We start from the raw sequence: 20,689 nt of genomic DNA, 5'->3' as shown, positions 1-20,689 counted from the left end.
ACCAGAATGCAGTGGACTGAGAGGATCATCCCAGCATCTGTTGGACAATGCATACTGTAAAGCAGAGACTGAACGGCAAGAGTTAGAACCTAATTCCACAGGGCCTTCTAAGATAATGCTTCTACATGAAAAACACAAATTAGTTTTTACTTCCAAAACTTTCAATGACAATGAATCGAATGCAAATCCATGAAGTCACAAAAAAAGAAGCGCGCTCTAGTTAGGTTTCTAGAAGTTCTTCTTAAAAATGTGAATTCTGAATTCAAAAAGCCAACCATTCCTCACACACTGAAAAGAGGATTAGGGGGAAAGGACACCTGCAAGGTCTGAACTTCTTGTAATTAGTTCTAGAAGGGTCTTCAGAAAATGGTAGGTGTTTATTGATGTTTCGCAAGCATATAGTATTGTCTTTTACCTGCTCCATGCCTGATACTGATCCTGAAAGTGTAGTCACTAATTGTCCACTAATCCCATGTTGGTAATACATAAATAATTAAATAAATAATTTTTCTCCCAATCTGATTAAAACCACATAAACTGACCAGCTTCTCCCAAACCTAGATGGCTGAGAACAATAAAGTATCTCACAATTTTCCTTCCATCACACTTGAAAGACTACTTGATGAAAGATGGTTTTCACTATCTTTTCCTGTGTGAAATCTCCTGTAATGCAAAAATCAGATGGCCTTATCTCTAACCGTGTAGTTGTTAACTACTGTTACAAGTGCGCAAGGTAAGATCAATAGCAAAAGGAGAAAAATAAATAGGCCATAAAATTTAAAAATTTCTATCTACCAGCATTCTCTTTCAGTGTATTAAGTGTCTTTCACTGACAGCAACCACTTTCAAAAACAATGGTCCTACTGAAATCTTTTCTGTAGTTTTCCCTAAGACAAAAAAACTGTTGCTCAAGTAAAAGATCCTTACATGTGAAAACTATGTTACTTAGACAAACATAACCTCTCCAGGCCGATTATTTCTATCCAGCTGGATGTGAAAATGACTTCAATGCTTGATGCTACCACAATTTCCATTTAAATCCTACCAATTCAGGCTGCTGGCTGCCTGGTCAGGGTACATGCCTCTCCTTCAAACTAGTAACAATGTACCAGGAATGGAGATTTTAAATGTTTGAATTAACATACATAAGACTTATCTGAAGCACGGGGTGTTGCAGAGCATTACTACACAGTATCATGCAGCATAGAAATAGTCAAGCTAGCCCAGTGCTTCACTTGAGCTAAGATACCACTTCCAAAAAACATCAATTAAGAAATATTAAGACAACAAATAACACTCCAGTACTCCTACTAGCTCAGTTCTCTCAGTGTGGTGTTGCCTGCCAAATAAACCCCCAGCTGACACTTTAGCCTAAGACAGCACACGTTTCACACCACAGCATCAATTCTCGTTTCATTCTGTTTTACAGCACTGTTGTGTAAATACCATAAGTAAACAATATGTACTTGCCCCTGGCAATGGGAAGCTTCACATAATACTTTTTATAAAGCCACCAGACGGAATTAAACTGTCAAATGGAAGCAAACCTTATCTGAACACTTCATTTCCTTTATTTACTTGAGATTGCCTTAGTGCTCAAATCCTGACCACTATTCTCTGAGCAAATAACAACAGCAAAATGAGTTAATGGTTGACCATTACTTCTTAAAATAACAATGAAAAAGGCCAAAGAGCAGCATTGTGCTGCAGCTCCACCTCCCCTCTTCAGTGCTAGAAACTCTCCCACCCACTCATCAGCTCTCCATCTGAGAGATTATTGCTCAGGGCTGTAAAGTCTGAAGAAAATCTCTTCAAACTGTGGTGTGACTATAACAGATTACAGTAAAGATGCTGGGTTTCCTCCTTTTCCTCTTTCAGGTTTAATTCAGTGGGCTTGTACAGAAGCTGTCAAAGGCTGTGTGAGAGTTAACTAATGGTTCCCCATGAAAATAATTAATTTTACCTATTGACAGATGAGAAGTGAATCAGTTGAAGCTAAAGAACTAAAAAACATAATGTCCATTCTGAAGTCATGACAGTGACTCTGTTTGGCATAGCTTCTCAGGTTGCAGCCTATTTTGTATTCTGCTATCATAGATATGTATTAGCTTAAAACTAGCAGGCATATCTGTGGTAACAGCTGCAGAATAAACATACTTGTTGTTTCCCTCCTGAGCATTAGTTTTCTGATCCGTTAATAAAAACGCCAGAAGTATTTCATTTCCAAGTCACTGTAAATCCAGGTGCTATGCTCTAGCACTAGAGCTGTTCTTGCAGAAGGGGGGCCAACTACTACATATATTTTTATAATATCCATAATGCAGATGGATATGTGTGTGACCAAGAAAGGGTAACGTGTGTAATAAGAAGCTATGTTTCCATTAATGTATGTTGTTGCCAATTAGGTACTGATGTATTTTATTTAGCTATTCAAGATATGGTTAACTACTACTATCAATACGTGTTGTAACTGAGGGCACAGTAACACAGTTATGCAGATAGAAATATTGTAAAATGGAAAAGTCCTAAATTTTCACACATTCACATATTTGCTAATAAACCATTGCCTGGAAGATCACTGTAATGTTAGGCAGAAATCAGTGTAAAACAGAGAAGACTACTTGCATTCGGTATCATGTTTAGAAAAACTTTACCTTTCTTAGTAGCTTGCAAACTCCAAACCTTGTCTTTTACGGATTTTTTCAATTTATATGATCACTTCAGTTAATGCATGATCTGATTTTAGCATAAGCTGATGATATAGATGATGACCTAGATGATCTAGATGACTTTTAAAGGTCCCTTCCAATCCAGACTATTCTATGATTCTATGATCTGTCACCCTGCCTTGCTCTTAAATTACAATACTTATGTGATATACTGGGGTGAAGTGCAAATTAAATTCACTGCTAATTGTCCCAACAGAATGTTTATGAAAAGTGCCTCACCTGTCACGAGTTTACCTTCCTCTTCCCCTCTATAATACAGAATAGTTATCTTTACCAACTTTTTCAGATTATTCTATGAAATTATATATGTTTTACTTGTTGAAAATCACAGTGAGAGGTCAAGAGGTTCCTCTTTATTATTTAACAATTTTTTTCAACACATGGCATGACAGACATTTAAAGATAACCTAAGTACTCCTCACCTGCAGGTTTCATTCCTTATGAGAAAGGATTATTGTTCTAGCTGTTTCAAGGGAGGTCTACAACTGAGTAGAATGAATGAGAACACAAGAAAATATTAGTTGGTAGAATTTTTTCCTTAATTTAATAATACAATGGCCATTAATATAAGAGCAGCACGAGAAAATACTTTTCTAGAAATCAGAAAAATTATTTATGTTGCTTTATCACAGAATTTCTTTGAAATAAAATCATTGTATGTATTTAGGAGATAGGTTTGTCACTAACACATCATCCTGGATATGTAGGTTTAGAACTACAAGCCATTCAGTCTCCTTACAAATGAATTTTATAAGAACAGTCTGCTGAGATTAAAAATAGCCCCACTGATACCTTTCAAGTGCTTCCCAACCACAGAACTCTATTTTAGGGAAACAAAAGCTGTCATTGAGATATCCTTTACTTGTCTTTGGGCAGGGTCCCCAAAGCACTCTGCATAACCAACACATCTTAGACAGCTTGAACTGGTGAAAGTTTAAAAGAAACAGATAAGAACAGCTTCATTTATTAGGTCTAGATATGGAAAAAAGTCAAGCATCTGCTTTCTGTGCCAGACAGAAATGTTGACAATAAGCAGCCCCAAAACCACAGATAACTGTCATAGCTATGAACACATTTCAGATCTATTGTGTGTTAGGATGGCTTAACCAAAGACAAATATCAGTGGATATGAAAATATTAAATAAGTGGTAAGTATGCCCCCTTTTTCTTCTTCACCATGGATAATAGTCTGAACATGATTCTGTATTCATTATAGCTTATTTAGCAAATATGAAGAGTATCATACACAGTTTTTGTTTGGCTTGAAAGTATAAATTGTGGGACCCAAACACATGAACCCAGATGGTGCATAAATGCAGTCTGACCTTCAGTAAGGTTGCATTTGCTTGGTATCTGTCATAATGCTAATAATTGCCCCAGTAATCCAGATCTATTCCAGGAAATTAGGATCACAAAAAAGACTACCTACTAACATAACTCTCAAATAAAGTTATTTACTGATGGTTTTCATATACCAAACCAAGGAAAAAGGGCCAAAAAATCCAAGCTTTTCTTCTGCTTTATAGGCTAGTTCATTGCATATGCTGACTTTAAAAAACTCCTAGTACATTTTGATCATAAGAAAGTCCTCAAAAATTTCTACCTGAAAACTAGACTTGTTCTTCCTCACTGGTATAAGAGGGGATAACAGTACTGTGTATTTACAAAGCATGATATTTCCTTTCATGATTTTTCTTGTTTCCTACAGTACTGGAAAACTTTAACAATTTATAAAATTTGTTAGGTTACAAGTCTGTTTTAGACAAATTTCTTTCTTTTTAATATCAGATTAAATGGTCGAGCCATTTCTAACAAGGAGTGTTGGGAAGAGCTGCTGCTGGGAGCTATCACAGAATAGCAGAAATAAGACTGGAAATCTTTACTCTTCCCTCTATAGCACTCTTTAGCACTCCACCAAAAATAACTTTATTTAAATGCAAAAGAAGTAAGAGTGGAATGAGGCTGAGAATGAAAGAAGAAGACAGAGTATTTGGTAAGAACAAGAGAGAGGAATAAGAGACTGACTAGAAGCTGGAAAGGGGCAGAGACTGGTTGAGCAGGACACTGGGAAGAGCTTAAGTCTGAACTGCTTGGGGATAGAGGCTGGGAGATGATGATGGTCACAGAGGCGAGAAGAATGTATGACCAAAAAAGCACAGGGGGAAACAAATAGAGATGATCTGATGGGAAATTGAGGTGCAGAGCTGAGCTTCACTGGTGGAAGAGAGTGTAGGCCAAGGAAATGTGAGGAAACAGTGAGGAATCCAAGCAAGGAGATGTGTAAAAAGAGAAAAAGGAGAGTGCCTTGATATCCAGCCCACTGTGGATAGACTGGTACTCACTGGAGTAAGTGAGTGAATACGAGAAACCGAAAAGGCAAAAAAGAGTGGAAGGAATTGAAATACAGAACTAAAGTTTTCATATAATTCAAAGAAGCAATTGTTTAGAGTTCTACTGGTGTTTTTCCTGCCACCGTTTGTTCCTTTTTATGTAGAGCTATTTTGGGAGATGGGGATTTCTATTTCTATGTAGGTTCCTAAACCATGTTTATCACTATAGTAACTGTTGCAAATAGAAGCAGGACTGTTTGCCCTTGGCTGACATATATATATTTCTTTCTGACACCTTAAAACGAAATTAATCAATGCTAAAACTACTATGCTGCAGAAGTTTTGAAACATTGTACACCTGTAAACAGAAAGTTAACTTATGATTTTACTAACCTTAGTATAAACATTGAGCTCATTTTTATCTGAGCACAGAATCTGCCTGAAAGAGGTCCTCTCTAAGCGTGGCATATACTCAACCACACTCAAACCTCACTTGTCACCAACATCAAACTTTCAAACCTTCAGATACAGTGCTGGAAAAAGGGGTCACATACACACTATTATTTAAAGCATTATCACATTTCTACTATTTTAGTGAAATGGCCAAATTTGGAATGGCTGTAGAATCTCAAAGCTGTTGCTCACACTGAACATCTTACAAGAGCATTACAGGGTAGGGCTGTATGAGAAGCCATTGCCACTATCAGAAGCAAAGTCACCAGAAGCTGTCTGGAAATGTCTTGCCCTTATGAGAAGTAGACGTGTCTGGCTGAATTGTGACTTCTGTAAGAGCAAGAAGCTCTTCGACATTTTGTGGCAAGATCCTTTGCACAAAGCTGCTGCTTCTTCATCCTAATTACCACTTCTTCTGGAGCTAGGGGATGTTTTATTTCACCAACACCTGGCTTGTCTAAGAGCAGGAATTTGGAGTTCCTAAATACCTAAATTCCTAAATACCTAATATGGAGTCAGAGTTAAGCAGGAGCCATTGTTCTCCCAGAAGGAAGATCTTGCCTCAGAGGCAACATCACTTGACTTTCAACCATCTGGCAGTCAAGGGGGACTGGGATGTAAATATTGCTCTTTGTGAGAAGCTTAGCTTCTATTTTCTGCCTAGTTCTGAATTCAGTGATAACAGGAGCCTATGCCCATTTGTTCTCATTGTAGGCAACTGCTTCCTTATTAGAAACACACTCTGTGGGAAACAAAAGCCCTCCTTTGGCATAGGTGGCAAGATTCTAGAAATATCTCCAATATTTTTGCAACATAAAGGTTCCCAGGAAGGCTTAGAATCACAGCCATTTTCCCATCCACTTTGATTACTCAGAGAGAACTTTAGTTGGAATTCTTATGACCTATGTTTACAAGCACTTTAACTTTTAAATACCCAGATGAACATTTTATCTTACTCTGCTGTCCTGAAGTGTCAAAGGAGGAGGATACTGATTATCTGAAGTTAGGAACCAGAGTGTAAGAAATTTTTACAACCGTTTTCTTAAAGTAATGAATTCTTTCCTTCAGCAGACATCATAAGTTTTTTCCAGTTATATCCTTAATAAATATCACTTCAGTGTTGTGACGCTCACTGAAGTTTAAACCTTTAACCCTTAAAATGTGGACCCACTCACATTAGAAGTGGACACTGCATTCACAAATAAAACAAGAATTTATTTTTTTTTTGGAATATCATGATGAAGATCCATGAACCAGGAGACAAAGTAGTAACATTTGTTCCACTTCGAAAACTGCCAGGAAGACTAGTCTCAAACCCCCATGTTTGCAGAGAACACTTAATGGTCATTTTGAAAACCAATTTCCACAAACAAGAAATTGTACCAGAAAAAGAAACCTGTTCAGCACAAGGAAGTTTTAAGGCAAGTTTATGATTCTTTGCGACATTTGCCTAAGTGCCTTGGAAATAATACAAGTGTTAAAATAAAAAGGTTGCAATTTTGAAATTCTTAAAAACTAAGACACAGGCTCCTCCTAGTGGTAAAAACGCAGGAATTATTCATTTTGTGCTAAGAAACTTCTAGAACTATTTATTATTACTAATTACTCTCAGCCTTCAATTAGTTCTGGAAGGTTTAGAAACCTCTAAGTTCTTTACTGCTGTTAAGGATTTTTTTTATCTAAATACCAAAATGAGTGGGACATGACTAAAACTACATGCAAACAACTGGAATTATTTTTTTCCTCCAAAATAAAGTTTAGGGACCTCTTAGCGCTTAGGAGTGATGAAGAGAAAGAGGAAAGGATGGAAGACTGAATTCCGAAAGACTTATGCTTTTGTACCACTTTTAAATCCAACCTGCATTTGGTATCCAAAGAGCAGCACTGTGCATTTAGTAGTGGAAACACTGCACAGCATGCCTTTGGCTCAGATGAATACGCTACATGCCTACAGTTCTCAGAACATCTGCTAAATCCCCATCATCAAGTGCAAGAAAGATTTTATATATTTCAAAAATGTCTTCAATTTTGAAGCCAAGACAGTTGCTCTCACCTAAAGAGCAGAGGCACAGTGTCAGCCCACTTGCTGAGGTTGTTCCTGATTCATCCCTGCCACGGAACAGCAAACAATATATTTAGCCACACCTGTTCTTTAAGAAAATTCTGTCAAAAGGGACAGAGGGCCATTTTTATTAAAGGTCCTTTAAAAGTGTTATTCTGCTCTGAAGTTTTTCAGCAGCCTAGAGCATATAGCAGTTCATGTAATTTATGTAAGTCACAGAAAAATACATTAGCAAAAATAGCTTCTACAAGGGAAGAAAAGGAGCTGTATATAGTAAGTGATGCTATGCATTTAATAACCTTCCCCTTATAATTTGAAGTTAATAGTTTCATCATGTTAATAGGCTGATAACATAATTACAATTTAAAAATTAAAATTGACTACCTGAGTGGGACCCAGTACTGCAGTAAATGGAACACCTATTGCAGACCAAAATGCTTTCAGTCTTAACCGTACTTGTAGTAGTATCAAGAACACTACAATTGCTAAAAATTCAGATGTTGCTATAAGAAAATTTACAGTGTCAGAGGACAAAAGAAAGAAAATAATTTCAAAACAGGCTAATTTCATGATTTACCGATTTCAGTTTTGCCTTTAAGCCTTTAAGGATGAAAAATCCTTTACATGTCATTTCTATTTCCAAGCATGCAATAAAAATTTCCATAATTCAGATGCGTCTGTTTTCCCTATTCACATTTTTCAGACACTTTTTTTTTAAAAGACAAATCACATAAATGTTGTGACAGAAGAAAAAAAAAAAAAAAAAACAAAATTACTTTAAACTGCTTCTGTGGAAAGAAATTTAGATTGTTCATTTATAGTCTTCTCTTCCTCATTATTTCATATATGTGTAGGGTATATTTTGTATATAATTACATTCATTCCAGAATAAGTTACACTGATAGAAAAGCACACAAGGATGAAAACTAGTTGCTGGTTGAATGACATTTTATTTTCACATTCAGAGAGCTGTACAGTTTCTATAAATAGATGTGATACTATAATATTTACATCATTTCCTCACCCATATTGGTATATTCCATTTAAAATGGCAGATACCCTGACCAAGCCAAAACAGGGTTATTTCTGGGTGCATTTAGTCAGAATTCTATGTCAAAACATACAATACATCAGTTTGCATCAGAGCAATTTTTCCTGGTATTTTACATGTAACAATATTTTCTCTAGACAGTCTCATCTTCCAGCACCCTAAGAGCTTTCCAGACAAGTGCAGTACAGTTCAAGAACAAAAACAGGATGCAAAAAACCATTCATATTTGGTCTATTTAAAATAAGGAATGTATGGACAGTTTTAACTATGTGAATTTGATTATACACAAACACAGTATTTTCAAGATCCCTTGAAACACAAGTACAGATAAAAAAAAAAAAAACAACCAACCAATAGTTTAAAAAAATTGAAGACAGCATAATCCCCTGGGCTTCTGAACATGTTCTGCAGATTTCTATAGTGTACTTCTGCCAATAATGTTTCCAAGTTTTACACTCCCTTATTCATTTTCTAATCCCTGTGATTAACTGCTTTAGGCAGTGCTTACATGCATCTGTTAAGTCTACTGCTGGGATAACTATAAACGTTACTTAAATTCCCATTTGAAAATTCACACAATCCATGAAGTGTCGAGGTTTTTCACAATATATTTATTACCTTCAAAGTTTCTCTCTCCGCTTCTTTTCCCTCTTGAGAAGCAGTCATCTCCACAGATGGACCAATTTAATAGCCGAACTTCAACTGTCACATGGTATTTTAAGACTATGACAGCTAAATTGTTTATCTCTACCAAAAGAGTCTGAAGAACTATGTGACAAGAACTCTGTGTTAGTAGTTAAAAATGAACAACACAGAAGGAAAACAATAAAACACTACATTTAAACAACATACAGGACTAGACTGCTTCCACTGTGCACATACCAGAGAATCGGAAAGCAGAAGCCTGCAGTTGTAAAGTGATTAAATTGTAACAAGTACCACTAGAACAAAAAAACAACTGAACTCAGGCTGTTAGTCATCTTAAGAAAAAAGGAACTCCAAAGGAATGTCCAGAGTAACTCACAGTTGGATGCAGATGCTCAAAACTGTCTGATTAAAGGCTCATTTAAAAACTCCATTACGGATGAATTCAGAAGGAGACTGCACAGTGAAGTCTCAGGTTTTTCTATGGGGAAAGACTTGCAGGGTCATACATAAATAATCACGTTCTCATAAAAGACAGAAAGTGAGCTCCAGTAACTGCAGCAAAACTGGGAGTACTGCATGTCAGTGTGCCAAAGGGTAGGTATTTCTAAATATCACGATCAACTGGAAACTGGTCGAGGTGGTTTGCTTTTATTTTCTGCCTCTTTCCCACGAATTGCAGCCACATAAGAGAAGAGACACAGCACGGAGTAGCAGATCTCATGAGCCTACAAGAATTCAGAAGAAGAGATAATGAAATTCAGATTATTAGGTGTTTTGCAAAATCCATTGCACATTTTGTATTTTGCTATATGTCTTTCTTCATAAGACAACTACTCTGGCTAGAAACAAAAATCAGGAAAATGTGTCCCATACCTTCTAACTGAGATGGATAGAGTAGAAAATATGTATAACAAACTAAAAACCTCCTTTAGGATAAAAACATTAGTTGCTTAATAGTATGATTTAATAATTTTTAAAAACAGTATGCCAAGCTGGAAAGTTGGACAGCTGGCTTTAGAAAAAACATTCTACACAATTACTTTTGGTCTGTCGTATGAAGTTACAAGAAATTTTCTGGGAGGGGTTGGAAGAGCTAACTAAAAAAACTAAACATCCAGTACTGAACCTTGACTAACAAGATGGTGGGATTCTTCCTTATTCATAACTACCTTGTTATGCTAGGACTGGTAATCCTTGTAATTTTTAATCAAACACTAGTGAATAATATGAGCTTTTGGTTTGGCCTGTTTTTTTTTTAATTAAAAAGAACCCTACAACCCAATATTGCAGATTTCCTATGAAGAATACCAGGCAATTTCATCACTATCTTAAAGGAGAGGGTTTCACACAGCATTACCAAGTTTTACAATTATTACTTTTAACTCATTATGTGCTATTATTTAACTGAAAATCCTCTTTTAGCATGTAATTGGTAGCACAATTCAGTGAAGGTAAGACTTAGACTTAATTTATATCCTAGTTCTAATACTGGCTATTCTGGTGATGTTAAAAATTCTTATCCTGTAATCTGACATTTAAAATCTTCGTAAATCTAATAATCATAACAACGTTTTGTTGTATTATAGTACCACCTTAAACACGTCAAATACAATTTTTTTCATTGAACTGGCTTTTCTTATTAAGAGATACAGCTATCCGCTTCTTAAACTACATATATTCTAAGCATTTTGTTCTAAAACATTTCTAGCTCCTTCAGTTAATTTTTCTCTCTCTCCCCTTGAAGGACTGTGAGTTTCCATGAAACCAACAAATGTGCACACTGCACTTCAGATACAAAATAACTGAAGAAATTTCAGTTCTGACAATAATCATTGTCTTCTATTTCTTCCTTATAAGTGCATATAAGTCTGATCATGTGTAAAAGTACTAAATATCATTATACACTGATGGTGTTCACAAAATGTTATAAAAACTGAACACTAAATCACAGCAATAATTCATCTATACAGCAGGAATCAATACTTGTAGTGTTCTCTTGCATCTCCCTGCTAACTTTCATGAGGAAATGGGAATTTTTCATAAGCTGTTAATAAACATTTTATGCCTATGAACTAGTCTCCCTACACATTGCTTCTATGGATTAAGGACTCTGTTCTGCACTGTCTTAAAACTAACAGTTTCACTAGTTCTTATTGTGCTAAACCAGCTACCTTGCATCTTCATCTATCTTTAAAAAGAGACAGTGCTTTCTGTACTACCTGTTGAGTTCCCCTAATTTTATAGGTACAACAATCACCGAGTTTTGTTGTCTTTTCTGGAGGAAAACATGCATAAAAAGCAGCTGGGGTTTCACTGCAAATCCTGCAATCCCAATGTAATTCTTTTTGCCACATGAAAATGTAAGGATAGATCCTCTAGAGAACTACCACAAGGCATCACAGGTGACTCACCATTGGCGTCTTGTACTTGTGGCTCACCACTTCTTTAGTTTCAGGAACTAAAACCGGACGGGCAAGAGACAAAACAAAAAGTTCAAAAAACGAGAGGCAAATGGGAAAGAAATAGCACAACGTTCCCATAGGAAAGGGAAGGGATGCAGACAGACAGCAGGTGCAGATACAGGCCACATCACTATCCTTCACTTCTAGATACTTTTCCTTCTTTTCATTTACATTATGTCCTTGGAAGATACTGATAATGATAATACATTACTCAGGTTGGCAAAAATTTTCACTGCCTCTGTTTGGCACAGTAGATATTTGATGGTTCTTAGAGATTCTGGCTTTTCTCATATTACTTATTCCTGCTAGACAGCAAAAATAGTGAAAAAATATGTCTAATAACAAAATATGCCTTATGTCTACTACAATAAAACATGAACCAACAATTCCATGGGAATTTATCAATATGTGATTCCCAAAGATTTTCCCATTGAGATGTTTGAATCCTTCTCTGCTGAATAATAGATCTCAAAAGAATCATTTGAGACTATAAAGTAAGTTAGTGAAATCCAGAAAAAAAAAAAAGAAGTTGAGGGAGAAAATTTTCTAAACTGGAAGACTGTTTCCCAGCTTAATTTTAAGTTTCTCAAGATATTCTTTCTTCTGCATAGGATGTGTGTGATGGTATTTACTTGACATACTGACTGAAAAAGTTCAGTTTTTGAAAAAGTTGTCTCAAATAAAATACTGAGTTCAGTGACACGTATTCTTAAAATACCGAGCTTGTTGACTTATAGAAGTCCCTATACAAAAAGAGGATTAAGGCACTGATGAAAAAAAATCTATTATCCAGAAAATCTCATCTTGCTCCCTTGCACTGCCTCAAACTGACAGAAATGAAAACAGGCACAATATAGCTGAAGAAAATTTGTCTTTTGTTCTCATTGTGGAATGGCTAAAAAAGCATGCTGTAACCATCCCATTTCACTGCATTTGAATTGTGTCTTTGACCCACACTTGGTCTGCAAATGTTGTGAACAGGTACCATGGGAAATCACCAGGAGAGAACAAAGACCACACTAACATACAACTGGTAAATTTAAAATGTTAAGATCAGTGGAATACCAAGACCAACTCTGAATACTTCCCTTCCAGAACAGCTGAAATTTGCCATGGAATTTCTGTGTCACAACAAAAGAATTTCGAAGCAGTACAGAAATTATCCAAAACCAAATCATACCAGGTTCATAGAGGAAGGATAAATGTTTTATTACACATAGTACTAGTGACAAAAAAAGAAACGGAGGCAGATGAGTTCAGTATGAAGAACTAGGAAAAGTCCACAACAAAACCTTTCCATGCAGATGTCATCTTTTCAACTATGATATGACACAGCTGAACGCTGGAGAGGGAGACGAATCACACTCTAAAGGGCCAAAAGTAGGCAGTGCAGACTGGGTTTGAGAAATTTCTCTAAATATAAATCAATGCCTACTAATTCTCGTATGCCATGGTATTGTCATTCTTGAAAAAAAATCTAGTGAAAAGTACAGAATATGATGGTAAAGAGTACCGGTTTTGTTTTGTTTTTCAACTCTCACTTTTCTTGAAGTTGGCAGTTACATTAAGGACTCAGAAACAAGGGAAGTGCACACCCAGGCTGCACTGCCCCAGCAATACCAGAGACTAGAGTTGGGGAGATAAGGAGGTGCACATCCAAGCTACCTTACCCGTTGGCACCAGATGTTCCAAATTAACTCCATGTCACCAGGGGATAAAGGTGGGAGTGAGGCTGGTGCACAGCCAAATAAGGTAGGACTTTTACAGCTGTGTAAGTCTCACTGCCCACTGGATAACATACAACTGTTCATAAACTCTTCAAAAAGCAGGAAGGGAAAGCTGTAAGGACCTTGTGCCACAAGGGAAGGAGAGAAGGGAAGCTGTAAAGTCCTGTATCATAATTGAGAATAGGAAGAGAGGGAACAGTAGAGCACCTAGGCAAGGTACTCTCTCCCCACTTCACAGTCAGTAAAAGTTGCCTTGTCTTTAAGTAAAGTACTCCTTCATCGTCCTTGTAATGCAGGAAATTCTCCTGAGATGACTGAGTTATGAAGAGTAAAAAGAGTGGGTTTGCATTTACACTCAGAGAAGTCAAAGCACTACCACTGTAGAATACAAATAAAAAAGAAGAAAGGAAAAAAGGAAAAAAACAAACAAACAAAAACAAAACCAAAAACCTCCAACAAACAAAAACCCAAACATACAAAAAAGAAAATACCCAAGCCTCCTAAGACTCAAGCCTCAAATTGAGAGATGAGCAGAAGCACTTTTCTTTTAACATAAAAGTTATTCCTGATGCTGTTGCACTGAGTGGATGAAGTGAGTAAATTATTAAGCACCATTCTGCAGCCTTTGGTCCTGTGAATTAAACTATGGTGCTACCACAAAATGGGTTTAGGGGACATCACTTTACCTGCTGGAGAATGAAGGTTTTCATAGCAGCGACGGTGAAGGGGCCACAAGAAAGTAAAGCACAAGTACACAGCAGTAACTCAAATTTCAGTGGGAAAAGCCTTACATTTCCTCACTTAAATTTCCACTTCCATTTGTAGGACACAATTCCTGAACGTCTGCTTGCATCCTGCTCTGAAACCACAAGTCCAACTTTCATGCTGCCTCTAAGCCCAACATTAACACAAACAGACCTTTAATTTCCTGATGCAATATCACTAACTTGGAGCACTTGCACTTCGTAAAATCAAATAAATCTTGCATTGAACGACTTCCCATCAGACTAGAGTATGCAGGCTTACCAGACTCTACCTTGCTAAAAGGATCTACTACTTCAATATACTCCTACTATAATGAATTTGATGGCAAAGTTCATCATGTTTAACACAGCTAAATAACTTCATTCTTAAGAAGTCCAAGGAAGTTTTTGCTGAATGCTGTTAGTCTACTATTAACCAACATATTAATTTATCTTGAACTGGAGAGACTGACATATCTTCTCACCTTTACAACAATTTTAAAAGCAGCTCTGGGGTAGTTTCCCATCTCTGCACAGAAAGAAAGGTTAACTCCCCTTCAACATCTTTCTTTCTTCTTTCTATTTATTAGTTGGATTGGCAAATTGTAAATCTCATTTGGTACATTTAAATTGGTTCTTGTCTGTGAATCTATTTTGGGAGGAGGATATTTTGAACTTAAAATGTTTAATTTCTCAATTTGTGCTTGTACAATCCAACTCCCACTTTATTTTTAATTACCTCTGAAAATTATCCTTTTATAAGTTCCATATCACAATTCTAGCTTTTGCAATAGGCCTTTGATTATAAAAAGAAGTACTTTTTCTTATATTTATTACAGACATTATTTAGGGGCTAACTGCTGTGTTACAGAGCCATCAATATAAGTTGACTAGAAATAACGAAGTCAAATACTGCCTTTTCTTCTTGTGCAATATAAACAAACTATTAAAAAAAATGTTTTGCATTAAACCTCTCAAAAGTGATCCAAAATTCATTTCTGTTTCAAGTAATTTCTATAAAGTTAAAGATTTCAGAAGCTGAAGCCATTCTTTAAGCTAATTTTATGACTTCTGAATTCTCATCTTTGTAAAACTCATCAATAATCTTTTACTGACTTGAACAATTTGTATTACTAAAATGATTTATGCTCATCATGGTGAAAACATGATATCAAAGGAACATGCAACCATAAATTGAGGACACCTTCTGAACATATAAAATTCCAGAAATTTTTTGTGGTTTAAATATACTGATCTGAGCATCTGAACCATGAACAACATTTTTAGAAAATGGGACAAAATTGTTCATGAATTCAAAGCCAAACTTCTTGGAGATTTATAGTAAATAACAAGCAAACTGCAACAGTCAGAAGGATTTTATCATTTGGATACATTAGAACTTTGTATCATCAAAAGGAGACAACACATTATTATGGAAAAAGACATTAATTTCAGAAATCTTGTATTAATTTAAGGGAGAATCCCTCAGCCAGAACATTTTACACACATTACCAAAGAACAGGGAGAGTCTTGGTAATGGGAGCTAGTGATTCAGATTTTGATTTATGGTCAAAGTATGGGTACTGATCTACTACGGAAAGAAAGTCATAAAATTTAGCTTCTTTTTAAATGTTTCATAGATATTCCTAAGACCTACACAAATGTCTCACAGATGGGTGGAAGAATAAACCAATACAGGTTTGGGGACTATTTCAAGAGAAGTACTTGGATCATTCTTCCAGAGGGCGGCATCTGAAGTCACTCATTTCTTTCAGACCCTAGTTAAGAATAGCATTTCTGGTACTAAGACTGAAGAGTAACCTGGAATTTTCCCCAAACTACAGTGTTAGGCAGATTATATGCAATAGCAATAACTGACCAAAACAAGACAAATTCTCTGTTCTCCTCAACCTTTACTTTTCCACTCTTTACCAGTCAGGTTCCAAAACAAAGATCACAGGATAAATTAAGTGCAACCTGACAAAACATCTTCTGCTCCGTACAACAAAAATTAAATTCCACATAGAGTAAAAATGAAACTTTGCAATTAACAGCTGTTCTTTGTAATGAAAGCATAGTGTGTTGAGAAAGATCAGTTTTAAATCCTGCTTAAAAAATGTGATTTCTCAGATGAGAAAGAAACATATCAAAGAAAATTCCTACATACATCCAAGCTTAACTGTTGTTTTGTTTGCTTCAGAAGACTCAGGACATCTTCTCTGTCTAATAACAAAAAGCACCTAGGTCACAAATCTTAATATGATGAAAATTAATGTGTAAATTTTTATGTTAAGTCACCCATCCCTCAGGCAACTTCTCACATGAAATCTACATTCTCTCCCATCTTTGAAACTGCAGTGCAACTCTGAATCTGAAAACTGGAAATTTGAGTTACTGCCATGTGAGTACAGACCTAATATCAAAATAATGTAATTACCAAATTCCTCCAGGACAAAGACTCCTCGCACAGTATTGCACTTTTTAATGTGATTCAGCTCTATGAAAACCTACAAAAACAGGAGGAAAGTAACATAAAATTAGTTGGGTTTGGTTTTTTGTATTCAATTAAAACCCAAAATTAAACAAAAACATCATGACAACAGACACAACCTGAAGTTTTATAGCATACACTACCAGTTCATTTACAGTTTAATATATAAATAAAGGGTGAAATAAATATTCAGAAGACAAACTTGCCACAATGCTAGAAATCAACAAAAAAACTTAGAAGTGCTAAGAAGCGAAGACAGCAGAAGATGAAGTACCTTCCGCTCCTTGCAGGAGGAGAAAGCATGGAAGAGAAACGAAGGAGTTAGTAACTCTGACATATCCAACATTGCTACCCCTTCAGGCACTCAAATGAGTTATTGCAAAAAGAATACCAACACACCTGAAATACAGCAAAGAGGGGGACGAGAAAAATGCTGACTCCCAAATTTGGCGCTATTTGTAGCCTCTTATCCATCCCAGTTGGTTTCTGCCCCTCCATGCATCCTCCTCCAGCACAGAGGGCAGGTAAAGGGCACTATACTTCCCACCGTGACACTGATCCTCCTAACCTATCCAGTAGCTGAACTGAATCCAGTGAGGAACCACTAATCTTTCCTCTCCCTGACAGTTCTGCCATTAAGATTTTACTGAAGTTTATGATATATAATCTTCATAATTACTCTTGGAACCTCCTCCTTTAACAGTCAGTACTAGCTTTCTGCTTTAAGCAGGATGGGAAAGTTTGGATCCTTCTCTATGGTTTTCTCACTTCACATATGGGTTTTGCCAGCTGACCAGTCACTTGAACCCCAAAAGACAAAAGCAGTTGAACTACAAGGCTAGGTTTTTCAGTCCGGAATCTAGATGCCAAGACTGCATGAATAAACAAGTTCTCTTTGCATAATGAGTTTGTTCAATATCCAATCTATGTCAAGATACAAAATAATCCCTTCTTACGTGCACATCTCCAAAAGGGTCAAAGTCAGTACACAGACATAAGAAGTTGTAGCAAGTCCTATAAGGAATCAAATCCATATTCCAGTTTCTAGTAGACTTGCTTTTCAAGGCAGAAAGTGTTTCAAGAGAAACACTAAGAGTAACATTGCCCTAATATTCAGAGTGTCTATGTCAAACACCTTACAGAGACCTTTGCCAAACTATATTACGGAAGTCTGGTTTGATACTTTCAGTGCTTATACACTTATGACACCATGATCTCAGGACCTTTTTTTAAAAATGGTACTGGAGAAACTTCATTGTCTTGGAAAGAAGGGAAAGGAAACCTTTGCAACCCTCTTGAATCCTGTATTAGCAACGCCGATGTAATCATACATAATATGCTACCCAAGAAAGGCAGTCAACACTAGAAATTGTTGTGGGCTTTTTTTTTTAAGAAACAGACTTATCTGTATCAAGAGAGATCAGTAAATGCACTGTATATCTGAGAGAAGACAGGATGACTTTCAAGTCAAAGTGGTTTTATTGTTATTTTTATTGGCAGAGAACTAACCAACAGACCCAGATATTTTTTGTGCAATATAAAACCCTGAAACTTCCACTTAATCAAAAGTCTAAAGCTTGCTTTCTGCTTACATTCAAGTAGTCAAAGGAAAGGATACTTAATTCCATCTTTTTTTTTGTTTGCCTGTTTTCATCCATGTTCTGTATCAGTTTAGTTGGTCAAAACCATTTTATTTATTGAGGTATACTTACAAAATGAACAAGTCAATAACAGAACACTTTCTTTATTGCACTTAGTTTCCTTTTTCTGTAATCTTTTCTGTGAAAGGTTTTTGCTAGTAGTCTAAAGTTCAAAAATTCAGAAACTCAATAGAAAGACTCAGGCAAAACACTGGTTATTTTATTTGGTAACAGTAAAACTGCCTAAAAGACTTCACTGCCCCAGGTGGTCACGATCTGAGTTAATGTGCTGCATTAATCAGTGCTGCATTTCCACAAGAGTTATGAGTAAGATGAGAATTTATCAAGTTTGTCACAATTACAATCCATTTTTAGAAGATATAAGTCGATGGGCAATTTCTTGCTATATTATTTAAGGCACACAGATGCTCTCTTCTCACTCAGTCAGAAAACACAGAAATAAGTTACTTACCCTAGGGAAACTGTGGTTCTTCAAGACAGAGCATTCAGTGTGGATCCTACTGTAGATGGGCATGTGCCTGATGCATCTTATTAAGCTTCCATCTATTTTTGACACAGATGAGTTCATAACGGGGACAGGGTACTGCGTCCTGATATTACAATTTGCAGGTGTAAACTCAGAATAATCTGCCAATGCCACAGGTACACTTGACACCTTCCTATTCTAAAAAACTTCCTCTGACCTGCTAGGCACAAATAGACTTGAACATTTTTTCTTCTTAAACTTACACATGCTGCAGCATGGCGACACAATTTGTGAGCACTGAAGACAGGTATCATGTGTCAATAACAGGTTGCCCACCCTGCATCTAAGACATTTCCTAAGGAATTCACAGGATGGTAAGAAAATATACACAGTGCAAAACAAAAGCCATCAAAAACAGCTTCATAACAGCAAGCTCCATTCTGGCACTGAAGCAGTATGTTCAGTCTTCTCAGATAGACTCCATTAATACTTTTTTTTCAAAAGTGGAAATCCCTCTTCCTCTGTTCTAAATGAATTATTTCTATGATGTCCAATCAAGCAGAGCAATAGAAACCCCTTATTTTAGTAATCTACAATACTGAAAAGAACACTTGGGAAGATAGCCAAGAACAGGGCCTGTATATGGAGTAAGGAAAGGAAGATGAAGAGAAAGTTGTGCCTGAGGAAGTCCTGTAGGCCTTTTTTGGTCAGTATCCCCATACAAACTCAACAGAAACAGAAAAACCCATTTTCAACAAAGAGAAATAGCTGAAGGTTTCTGGTTTTAATGATGCTTATATACATATTCTGAAACCGACTCCCTTAGGGAGCAATTCATGCAATGTATATGAAAATTGGAAAGAACAATTAATCTAGAATAGCACACCTTTTATTAAGAGAGCAGACTGGTTGATGAGTGTCAGAATAAGAATGCCAATGTCCTTTTGCTCCACAGACTGTGAAACTGGAGGGGATTTTTTTTTGCATGGTGCAACTAGTAGAGTCCCTTATATAACTGCTACAGTCGTCCATTCTATAGAAACCCTTAAATGAGAGACTTTTGATATCTAGACACTTTGTTTTGACAAAGAAAACAGAGACATATATTAGGTACATTAAATGGAACTGAATGTCACAGTCAGCTGGCAATGTAATCTAACAAATTAAGAATTAAACATATTGAGTAAATGCAGCGTATTTTCCAAAACTATTTGTTTCAATATCCATTAAAAGTAATGGTAACTCATTTGGCTACAGTGTCATTGGAAAGGTCATGAAGAGAAGGAATAATCCTCCAGGTGAAGCAGACAGTTGGCATGCTTCCTGGGTCTGACCTACACAGACTGTCTTCCAGAAAAGAGGTAGGAATTTTCATCACAGACAGCAAATTAGAACACCATTCTCTGTAAGGAAGGATATGATAAAGCTGCTATTCTAGGAATGCCGATACTAATAGCACGGGTCTCAGTATCTGTTGTACAAAATTCTAGTGGCAATGCTCCTGACAGTCACATAATAACAATCCGTACTAGGTTTCCCTAATGTTTCTTTCAGAATGTCTCTCCAGTCTTTCAGGGGAAAAAAAAGGCTTTGAATTCAAGGACAAGGCAATGTTCCAGGATTTGGAGTTTTTCTTTTGGACAGATACATGTGTGCTCACTATGCCCTTAACACTGAGTGTCTCTCTGTCTTGGGAAGATGCCTGCTACACTTAAGAAACCATGCTGATGATATGGCTACTTTCTTATATATCTTTTCTCACTGCAACCATATATGTGCCTGGCTTTTCAACTCTGCAATAGAGTCATTTCCATTGACTGCTTAAGAGATGAGCAGTTTGAGCTCAACAACTTTTTTGACTTCTGG

General features: G+C 36.4%; 1 protein-coding gene across 40 annotated transcripts in view; it reads right to left on the bottom strand.

Moving 5' to 3' along the window:
* Positions 1–8,504: 8,504 nt before the first annotated feature.
* MADD (MAP kinase activating death domain) overlaps positions 8,505–20,689 on the bottom strand; it is a 72,575-nt gene continuing 60,390 nt past the window's right edge. For 39 of the 40 annotated variants that reach the window (XM_051792025.1, XM_051792026.1, XM_051792024.1 and 36 more), the window contains 3 exons: positions 16,643–16,712; positions 11,685–11,731; positions 8,505–9,998 (listed from right to left, as the gene is read on the bottom strand). In XM_051792025.1, coding sequence (XP_051647985.1) covers positions 9,891–9,998; positions 11,685–11,731; positions 16,643–16,712 — 225 coding nt within the window. In that variant the 3' untranslated portion in view covers positions 8,505–9,890. The remainder of the gene's footprint in view (positions 9,999–11,684; positions 11,732–16,642; positions 16,713–20,689) is intronic. The other variant, XM_051792051.1, reaches the window with a different exon arrangement.

Source organism: Manacus candei, unplaced genomic scaffold (assembly GCF_025592945.1).
Source record: "Manacus candei isolate 608988 ecotype Guabito, Panama unplaced genomic scaffold, ASM2559294v1 h1tg000033l, whole genome shotgun sequence".
Classification (NCBI taxonomy): domain Eukaryota; kingdom Metazoa; phylum Chordata; class Aves; order Passeriformes; family Pipridae; genus Manacus; species Manacus candei.
This window is presented reverse-complemented; position numbering and strand designations above follow the sequence as displayed.